This window comes from Diabrotica virgifera, chromosome 7 (assembly GCF_917563875.1).
Source record: "Diabrotica virgifera virgifera chromosome 7, PGI_DIABVI_V3a".
NCBI classification, from domain to species: Eukaryota; Metazoa; Arthropoda; class Insecta; order Coleoptera; family Chrysomelidae; genus Diabrotica; species Diabrotica virgifera.
In genome coordinates, this window is record NC_065449.1 from 99,253,233 (window position 1) to 99,264,322 (window position 11,090).

Here is an 11,090-nt window from a genome sequence, read left to right on the forward strand (position 1 = left end):
TATAACTTTCTTTTCATATCATATCTATAACTAATCCTTTCTTGTTACCTACTCCACTCAGCGAACCGAGCATTCGCGTTTCAGTAATATACTATTTCAGGACCATACATTATCATAGCTGGTCTTACAGCAATCGTACCTATATAATTTACCTTTTTATCAAACAGTACTCCATTTACCTTTCCATTTCATCCATTCAGCCTTAATTCTATTACTTGCATTTTATGTACTTCCCCATTGCTCAGTAATATCGATCCTACATACATAAAACTATTATCTTGTGTGAGTTCTTGTCTATCGCCAAGCTAACTACTCTGCGATTTGGATTACTACCATGTTTAAAAGAATAAATTCTGTTTTTGTTTTTTCCTCCACTTCGCTCTCAGACTTTCCTACTAACACATTATCTGCATACATTGACAAGCAAGGATCTCCCTTTGAAGTTCAGCTGTTATCTGATCCAGCATGAATGGGAATAAATATGAGTTCAACACAGAACCCTACTTTCACACGAAATTATCTAGTTTCACCTGAATTCGTTCTAATGTTCATTGTTACCCTCTCACAAGTCTTGCATCATTCGTACATATTCAGCCGGCACTCCTTTCCTAATTAGTACTAGTGGTTTTCTGGTAACTTTGCCATATGCCTTTTCAAGGTTAATAAATATTAAATGCAAGTTTCTCATTCACTCCTAACTTTTTCCATTAGCAGTCTTAAAATGAAAATTGCTGTAAACAATGTAAATTGCTGTAAAACCTTGCATAAATCCAAAATGTTACCCACTTTATTTCTAGAACCTTTTCACATTCAAATTTTGTTAGATTTCACCATAGATGTATGATAATAAAAACATATCGTCGGTCTATTTTTCAAAGGTCGTAACTCCAAAAATGCTTATTTTACAGGAGAAGCAAAAAACAGAAATATTTTATTATATTAATTTTTGTGGATGGTTTTATTTATTTTGTAAATAGAAAAGCATATTTGTAGTTTCCAATAAAAAATAATACATTTGCACATTTTAATATTTAATTGCAGGAGTTACGACTTTTTCTGGCTAGAATCTTAAATGTTCTGAGGAGATACGACAATTTCAACAACATTGACTATAGAAAAACACAAGCACGCATTGGAGTTAGGGCATATGAAAATTTAGACCAGATGGTGATTTCTGTATGTCTTTTGATAATTGCGATTTTAAAGGTTTTATAATTTTTTCGGAGCTATGGCTTCTTCTGGACGAGTAGAAATCAGCTGAAAGTAGCTATTAACACTAAAATGTAAAAATATGATTTTTGAGGAGTTACAACCATTGAAAAATAGACTGACGACATTTTGAATTGAGTGCTATGAAAACTGGTCTGAATAAAATTAAGCAAATGTTTACTGGAAACTATTGATACCTAAATAAAACACTAAATAGCTGTTTAAATTTTTTCATTTTTTATTAAAAATCTGGAAGGAGGGGGGCCTTATTGATGCAATGGCATAGGTAAAACCCCTCTAAACCTCGCCTAGGACCCAGTACATCCAGATTTAAAAATACATATAACACTAATACAAAAGGCTACAAATAACAGCATTCATTAAAAGGGCTTTATATAAAACTGTGTATAATAAAATTCGATACAGTTATAAAACAAAAAATACATGTTAGCTACAAAAATTTGTTAATCAAATTTAATGTTTATCAGTTATTTTTTTTTTCTTGGAAGGAAAGTACTCCTGCTTCTCCATTTTTCGCTTTGTCATAATGTTCTTCGCGTTTTCTTGACAGTTTTCCTTCGCCTTGAGCTTTGTTACTTGCATGGTTCTCCTAATTCGTCTTAATTCGTCACGTAATTTTGTTAAACTTGTGTCATCTAAATCTTCCATTTCATTTTTTAAGGCTTCCATTTCATTTTTTAAGGCTTCCATTTCATTTTCTATTTCATTTTGTAATTCAAGACTTCCTTTGGTTTTTTCCTGGGTCTCATTTGTCTGTTCTAGTTTCTCTCTGATAAATTCATTAATTTCCTCCTCATGGTTTGATTTGATAATTGAACTTTCTCCCAAACACCTTGCAGCATCATCTAAAACAGAGTTAGTACCCACACTCTCCTCATACATTCTTACCAAGTGCACATGCTGACACAAGGTATTCTTCACCTCATATACTGTACAGTCACACTGATAACGGTGCATACAAATTTTACAAACTCTACAAAACAACAGCTTACACTCACTTTCACACACTTGACTTAAAGTTACATTTTGTAATAGACTAGGATCCTTAAGGGATGTTACCTGATATTGACCATATACTGCCACATTCTTAGTAACCTTCATTTTCTTTTTGTTCCGTTCTGCCCCTCTGTGTGATTTCATTATAGTCCTATCCTGATAATTATTCGCATTTGGTCGTTTCATGTCCACAATTCTCTTCCACATTTTTGTCTCCACTAGCTCATCAATCGTATCCAATAACTTCTCGATTCCCACTCTTCCATTCCTCTTTAGGTAGTTTGTCTTCAGTAGGTTGTTCAATGATTCTATTGCCATGTTGGTGTTAATTCCGGAATTTCTTCTGTAACAATGGGCCCACATTTTTATTCTCTTTAGATCCTTTAAGTAATACCTAGAACAAAATATACATACTTGAAGGTGTCTTAAGGTGTATGATTTGATATAATTATTTACTCTCTCAGATAATCGAAAAACTCTGTCTCATTTGCATTTTGTAGTTTTATTAAATAGTTTCTGCATAATTCATTAAATGTATCTACATCCGTTTCTGTTATAATCTGTCTTAATTCAGTTTTCATTTCTTTCTTTAAAGTTGGGTCGTGAAATTTCTTCTTCCCTTGAATGTTCCAATTCTTGACGACGTGCCATGTGCACAAAAGCCTATTTGGTTCATTTCCCATTATCTTCACCCATGCATTATAATACTTGTTTTCATCATCACTCATGAAATGTTCTGCTTGAATTTCAGTCTTCATCTTATTCTTGAGAGCATCTAAAAGTTTTAAAAATTATCGCTACTTACCAGTCATAAATTGTCACTGCTTTATAGTACATACCTAAAAAAACTTCTTGAACCTGTTGGTCCAATCTGTTGGACAGCAGGAATGCAACCGGAAATCCTGCATTCCTATCATCCTTCACCAGCATTATCGTCAAGTCCATCCGTCTCTTGTTGGTTCCATGTGTGCCGTCCATACAAATTATCTTCGGGAATTTTCGTAATTTATCTTCCATTATCTTGTTCATGAATCCTATAGCAAAATCTTCCTTTCTCAGCACATCATGTTCTTCTCCTAATAAAAATAAACCACCAAATTTAGATTACTTAAAATTTATAGCTAAAGATATATATGATACAAGATAAATGGTAAGACTGACATTTTATTGTATATTTTAATAGGTAATCATTACTTCTGTTTTTTAAGCTTGCTTACAGCTTACAGTTACCCACTTATGTCATTGCAACCATTGCATTGCATACCATTGCAAAGATTACAATAAAAATTACCTTTTAAAGTAGATAACTTACAACCCCAAAAAATTTGAGTTACCTGGTTATGAAAACAATACATTGAAAGATGAAAACATTGTTTAAAATGTTTTTGTTTTAATAGTCTAAAATTATTATTTTTATAATAGTCCATGTACTAGTTATCTCAATGATCTAGATTTATAAGTCTGATAGAATTAGAATTACTTTTGAGTTTTTTTTTTAACTTGGATATACCTAGTTATAAGATCTAACCTGTTTTAGAATTTAACTATTGTTTTTGTACTGTTAATGGGATTTTCCCGTAAAAATAAATAAATAAAAATAAACTGCATGGACCAGTGGACTGAAAATCAATCAAGCTAAAATGAAAAACATGTATGCAGGTAAAACAACAGAAAATCACGTCATTGCAAAACTGAACTATAGGAGAGTATAACATTGAAAGTGTGAAAAACTTTACATACTTAGTATTCCTTGTTATATGCAATACTAACGTTCCTAGTGCCAGTTGTTCATAGAACAAGACAAAGACCAAAGAATACATAGATATAAGGGAGAAAAAAACAAGACATGGCAATTTTAAAAATAAAAAATTGGATGAGAAAAGTGTGAAACAGATCAGAATGGAGAAGTATTCTCAACCTTTCCGTGCTAATGTATGGTCTCACAGACAGAGCTAACATATTCATACCGATAATTAACAATCTGTTCTGATATTCAGGCTAGGTCATTCAATAGCTTCATATTTTACCTAACATGTGTTAGTTTAACAAAATTGTTGAACTTAGATACATAGTTACTATGAGGAGCAAAAATATTGCAACAAACATGATAAAGGATGATAAGTATGCAAGTCATTAAATTTCAAAAAATTCTAAAATTTATAGCGCTAGGGCATGTATAAATACACGGTCCCAAAGACAGACGTTAGTACAGATGTAAAAATAATTTACGTTAGCACTATGAGGTTAAACAGGCCAAGACTTAAAAAGGCATGTCTGGCATGTGATAATGATATAAAAAGACAATAACTAAATAAGCCTTTAATAGTTATTTTTTAAGAGGTGAAAGTTGTTGCTTTCACCTCTTTCAAAGTGTGAGATTTATTAGATGAGGGAGACAAAGATAACAATTAAACCAGCTTAAAACAAGCTGGTTTAAGATTATGTAACAAAATAAGCTTTAATGTAAAAAGCCAATTTTTAAAATCATAACAAATATATTATTTAACACATTGACAGATAGAACGTCAATAGACATCTAATTTCCATTGATGTAGCTTATTCATTTAATGCAATCTGTCAACGTGTTAATAATGTTTATTGTGTATTATATCAAGGGGTGAATGTTGTTGATTTTACTAATCAACAGGTAATGTTTGTGACATGAGCCATGCAAGGATAACAATTCACACAAGTCGAATTGGAATAGGATTAATTATAATTGTGGTAGGTATCAAAAAAAAAAGTTTGGTGTTTACCTTCTTTCTTAAATAAGAAAGCATAATTCTTGTTGTTAGCATTCCATTCCTGAACCTTTAAGGTTGTTGCTACCATATCATTTTGATCTCGTTTCTTGTGTACATTATACTTCTTGGATAAATTTGCGAGATCTTGACTTGTTAATAGGGCAAGTCTATCTAGTTGTGGTTTTTCCAATTTTCTTGAATCTTGTAAAATTCTACTGGGTGGCACCCCAGCCATTAATTTTTCTTCAATCGTTTTTTCTTCTGCTTTTGACAGATGTATGGCTCTTAATTCTTCTTTATGTCCAGCATGTGTTTTCCAATAACTGACCGAAACTTGTCCTTGATTTGTCAGTTTACAAATTAGTCTGGAGGGACACACCCCTTTAATTCTAATTGATCCACCAGATTTCTCTGTCCTAATTTTAGAGTGGGGCTTATATCCTAAAGACAGACAAGTATATGTTTTAATAATAATTGCAAGTAACAAAGTATTGGACTTACCATATGTGTCACTTCTGTTACACTCATAGTATAAGATCTTGTGTTCCTTTGCATTAACTGTTCGAGATGTTGCATAACTGGTCTCAATTTTCTGCATATCTTTCCATGTCTCATATTCTTGTTTGCTAGAAAATTCCAAAGTTATTAGTTCAATACTCACCTGGTGATTCTCCTTAATATGTTTTCTTAAGTTCTCATGGGTTTGTAAACTAGTTTCTTGCTCACATAACGGACAAACAATATGATCAATTTTCTTAATTGATACATCTATTTTATGTATTCTTTTGATATGACGATTTCGTAATTTTACATTTTTAAATATTTTGCTGCAGAGGTGGCAGGCTCCTGAGACAAATTCAGAACTTGTTGAAGTCGATTGAAGGCTCCTTGAAGTAGTAGATTGGTAGATAGAATCCATTATTTCTTGCTAAAACAAATGCTAAAACAAAGTCTTGGTTAATTAATTAATGTGTTCTAACGAACAGATTTTTTCAAAGGATTGAAATATAAATATAAAAATGAAATTTTGTATGTATGTATGCTTGCTGTTGAAATACAACCGCCAAACAGACGGAGAAAAGGAGAAAGTATGTGCTTTATGGACATTAAAACCGCCAAAACACAAAACAAGGCGCCAAATCAAGGATTGATCAAACAGAAAAGATCTTAAGATCTTTTAGGCTTAGGACAAAACCATACAAAACAAATACCACAAAAATATATAAACATAACCTCTCAAAAAATTCTACCCAGATGATGAGGATGACAGCTGACGGCCCGACCCCGACCAATAAGAGCAAACGTACCTTGTTGAAATTAATGTAGTCTCACGTTAACACGCTTGGGAAAGTAGAATCGGTGCTCGGCAATGTTCGGATATTCTACTAGCCATGTTAAAAATATCGCTTCTTCTTCTTAAAAATATTGCTTTTTGACGTGTGGTTGTCTTTATTTTGTGGTGGTTGTATTCAAAAAGCTAACCTAAAGAAAGATTATAATTTGTGATTATTTTCAATTTGTATATTTTTGTCTTGGGTTGTTTGGAACTATTTTATTAGAAATCACTAAATTTTTAAATTTTACCTGTGACTAGAGAACATTGTTATATTAAGGTATTTTTATGTAGGTATTTTTTCTATAAATTCCTGTTACTGTAAAGGAAAAATAACACATTAATAAGTTGCAGGTTCATATCATTATTATTAATATATTTTGATGTTTATATTAAATACCGATATAGTTCGACGTTCAGATGCTTCCTGCTCGGATACTTGGTCATATACAAAGAAATGAGCAATTAAGAAATGAAATAAATAGGTATAATATAGAGGAGAATAATGAGAAGGGAAAGTGATGCATTTACTTTAGGAGTTTGTAGATCTATTTATATCAACAACAGACATAGTGAACTATTTAATTATTAATTATTATTAATATATTTTGATGTTTATATTAAATACTGATATAGTTCGACTTTTAGATGCTTCCTGCTCATATACAAAGAAATGAGCAATTAAGAAACGAAATAAATAGGTATAATATAGAGGACAATAATGAGAAGGGAAAGTGATGCATTTACTTTAGGAGTTTGTAGATTTATTTATATTAACAACAGACATGGTGAACTATTTTTTTGAGAGGCTTATACCTCATAATATGTGATAATCCGTTCATCCAAGCAGTGTTGAGCCTTCACTGTAAATTTTTACCTCACTTATTTTTATGCAATAAGTTCCTATCAAAGAGTAGTCGGTCAGAGCTATCAGTTATTTTTCGTCCGCTATAACTTTTCCCACGTGTAGCGATTCATTTTCAAACAAATTAAGTCAAAACATAAAGTGAAATGAACGTTGATGTGTATATACATTTTGTATACTAATATACTAAACACATCGGCGTACGTTTCACTTTATGCCTATATATAACTACTATATCAATTGCCTAAAATACTGTTAGCAACCGTTTAAATGATGTAACAAATTTAACAATTGAACATCTAAGTGAAGAGTCGATTATCTTTCCTACTACATTCGTTCAAAAAGAGAATTTTAAAAGAAAATTTATGCAGAAGTTTAACTTTCCTGGCTGTGTAGGGGCCATAGTTTGCACACATGTTGCTATAATTGCTCCAACGGAACGGGAACATAACTATCTTAATAGAAAAGTTATCTTTCTAAAAATGTAGAAATTGTAACACTCGTTATATAACACTACTTACTTGTAATATTATATTATGTACTATATGCTGCCAATAATCAATTTATAAAAATAATGTATTATCACATAATATATTATATTGCAAATATCACAAAAATTTGTAGTATTTGTTGATATTTGTGTTGAAAAAACTTTGACTAACAAAATAAAGAATAAGTAAAAAATTACAATCTTTTAGGTGTGTGATCCAGACTTAAAAATTTTAAACATCGATGCTAGATGGGGAGGTGCAACACATGATGTGGAGAAACTCAAATGTAAAACTTTTTTGCAGCAGATCGTTTAAAATAGAGATCAAAGCATTTTCCATTTCTATTCTGGCAAAGATTACTTTCACTTCTTAGTTATCTTTGCTGGACGGTGAAGCTTTATATCTTATTATGAAGTATTTTGAACATAAAACTTTTGTTTTATGGATGCATTGATCAAATATCTTAAAGAAATGTTTATTTAAAGTTTCATAATAATTTTTATAAGTAGTTTAATATAATTACTTATTTTTGCACTAGAAATAATAATTGTAAAGCTTCATTGACTAATGGCCAGTTTCACCAAAGATGAATAGTAGTTTATTCGATGAATAAAATTATTCAACTGATAAAACTGACACAACTATGTTTCTCTAACGTCAAATAGTACTTATTTTATTTATTCATCAAATAAATATTTACTCTTCAAATGAATTGACGAGTTAATCTCACTTTAAATATCTATATAAAGAAAATTTGTCAATTTAATTTTAAATTATCAAACTATTCACTGATTTATTTGTTGTTGGTGAAACTGGCCATAGAGAGTAAAATTGCATTATTTTTCAATTTACATAAATTTGTGGTTTATTTGTGATTTATTCTTTGTTCTTATTTTAGTCTTGGTATGAAACAATGTTAAGACAATACTGTGTGCTTTTTCAGTCCTATGAAAGAAAATGTTTTGGATGTAATAGAGAAGTACTACAACTTTGTTATGAAGATTTGTCTTTATGTTATTTTTATAATGTTCATGGATTATATTTGTTTTTATGTTTTCTTCAGTTTAAATAAAGTTTATGTTTTACCCATTATTGATTTTTATTTCAACCTGAAAATTATAATGATAATAGTAAGAGGATTCTGAGGTTTTTCTGCAGAAACAATGCATTTTTTGAGAAAAAATATTTCACAAAAATTAAGGTTAATTTTGTAAAAGTCAGACTGTCCTCTGTAGTTAATTTACATATATTTATATATTGTTCTGAAGCTGCTTCTTTGTGATATCGTATGCAATATACTATTTTATTGTGAAATATTCCACGATTTAGTTAAAAATAAAATTTATTAACGTTTCAACTTCCAAGTCGGAAATCGTTATTGAAATACAAAATCTTAATTAATATTTTAGTACTCATTAATAAGTTGAATTAAAATTGATTATATTAATTTATATTTCGATAACTGCTTCGGAAGTGGAAGTTAAAACATCAATAAATTTCATTTTTCACTTAAATTGTGGCTTTTTCCCAATAAAATAGTAAATCATATATTTTTATTAACTAAACTTATGCCTGGTAGCACCAACAAATCTTAAACTCAGCTCAGCTCATAGATATGGCCGCTTTAAGTTTCACTCACATTGCACCATAATTTTCGATTCTTATCTAAATAAATTAAATAATCCATTGTGCCAAGCTGAAAACTGATCTAAGACTCAATGATGCCACACATACATATATTTCGCAATCTGAGCTTAAGGCACGTCTAAAGTTTAAGATCTGTTGGTGCAACCAGGCATTAAACATCTTTATATAGGTAAGCTTTCAGAATACAAATAATGTGCAAAAGAATAAGCATTTTAATCAAAAGATTAAATTCAAACAAATTTTTATAAAAAAACTACAAATAATTTAAATAACTTATTAAAAACAATCACAGTGAAGGTCAAACTTTTTTTTATCTGCATCAACCACTAGGGTTATTAGCGGTAGGTTTATATATTTACTATAAGTATGGGTTGTTAAACAGTATATAAAATCAAAATGTACCTACAATTATGTAGAAAAAAGTTTTATTCATCTAAGAAACATACAGTGTAAGTAGATACATTCACCAATCTATTTTGAGACAAAATTCTATTCTGTACAGGTTTAAGGTACCAGTATCACGAAGAAATAAAGTTGATGTCTCCAAATAAAGGAAAGCCAAACATGTTATTTAGGTTTGTTGCTTCGTTATCCTGCTATTAGTTATCTCAAAATAAAAACTAATTGTATTTTTGCAAAACAGTCACTATGAAAAACCACGAGAAACTTTCTTTACATGTCTATGAGAAAAACCGTTGATTGAAATATTATGTAAAACATATTAGTGAACATAAACAATAACAATAAACAAGACAAAAAATACGGAAGCGGGAAAAATAAATATCTGTCATATTGCCATATTGGTTCTGTTTTTGTTTATTAACATGAGAAAGAAAGAGATTAACCGTCCTTTCTACAGCTAAGAAGTGGTAGTTTGAGGAGGATTTTTATTCTACAAGGGTGGGGATAAAATTCGACTGGAAACGACCATTCTATTCATCGTGATACCAAATTTACGCTTGCAGGCGATAATCGACGGTTGCTAGGCAACGTGACGTCAGCATTCTACCATTCTACCGATCGTGATCCCACCGCAGAGGCCACTGACATAGCCACCTTTACTTTACAAGCCATGAAGAGAAAAAGGCAACGTCGCAATTGATGACGTCCGTAGTCTGACTTTCGGACTACCGCTTTCGAAACTACGATTTTAAAGTACAAATTCTGGTAAAATTTATAGTATTTTTTGAGTCAAACAAGAAAATATTATTAATTGGAAGTTTGTACAAAATAAAATTAAAAGTAATTCCTTGTAAGTAACGTTTATTATACAAAAAAAAACCAATAACAAGAATATAAACGGGATTCATTTTTTTTCGATTCCTAAGAAAACTAATAAGTATTTTTCTTCTTCTTCTTCTTTTTTGTTTTTGGTTTCGCTGCAAGGCGATTACCAGCACGATTTATTAGCGATCTTGACGTAGTCTGGTTCTAAGCCATACCAAAATCGCTGACTATGTTCTTGTAAGGAAGCTTTTGATGAGGTGTGATGATTATAATTAAATGAGATTAATTGGGTCATGTTAAGTATGATTAAAAATTAAAACATAAATTAAATGACAAATAGCAACATAATATAACACGGATACATATAAACAGTTGAGCCTTGCAATTTGTAAGCTTATTTTGTTAATTGCTAGAAAACGCATTGCAGTTTATAAGCTTATTTGGTTAATTGCAAGAAAACGCATAATTACATTGACTGATTCTTCCGTTAAGGAACTTAGAATATTGTATATAGAGAGCGGTGTTTTGAAGTTCATGGAAATAAATTTTGTGTATAT

General features: G+C 30.6%; 1 protein-coding gene and 1 long non-coding RNA gene across 3 annotated transcripts; one reads left to right on the forward strand and one right to left on the reverse strand.

Moving 5' to 3' along the window:
* Nucleotides 1-1,423: 1,423 nt before the first annotated feature.
* Nucleotides 1,424-6,209, reverse strand: LOC126888863 (uncharacterized). The gene is made up of 5 exons (XM_050657290.1): nt 5,472-6,209; nt 4,983-5,411; nt 3,066-3,302; nt 2,683-3,001; nt 1,424-2,620 (listed from the first exon to the last, which is right to left on the reverse strand). The coding sequence occupies exons 1-5, from the start codon at nt 5,887-5,889 to the stop codon at nt 1,684-1,686; spliced, it is 2,340 nt and encodes a 779-aa protein (XP_050513247.1). The 5' UTR covers nt 5,890-6,209; the 3' UTR covers nt 1,424-1,683.
* Nucleotides 6,210-6,299: 90 nt separating this feature from the next.
* Nucleotides 6,300-8,748, forward strand: LOC126888869 (uncharacterized). Of its 2 annotated transcripts, none has more exons than XR_007699685.1 (2): nt 6,300-6,593; nt 7,867-8,748. It is a non-coding gene; the product is annotated as an uncharacterized LOC126888869 (long non-coding RNA). The 2 variants fall into 2 exon arrangements; XR_007699686.1 differs by having other exon boundaries at nt 6,300-6,583.
* Nucleotides 8,749-11,090: the final 2,342 nt, after the last annotated feature.

Excerpts from the sequence above, each read along its gene's own strand:
- LOC126888863 (XM_050657290.1), bottom strand. The coding sequence starts at position 5,889 with ATGGATTCTATCTACCAATCTACTACTTCAAGGAGCCTTCAATCGACT. Across the intron at positions 5,412-5,471 it reads TAACAGAAGTGACACATATG|GATATAAGCCCCACTCTAAA; the intron begins GTAAGTCCAATA and ends GTCTGTCTTTAG. Across the intron at positions 3,002-3,065 it reads GGTTCAAGAAGTTTTTTTAG|ATGCTCTCAAGAATAAGATG; the intron begins GTATGTACTATA and ends TAAAACTTTTAG.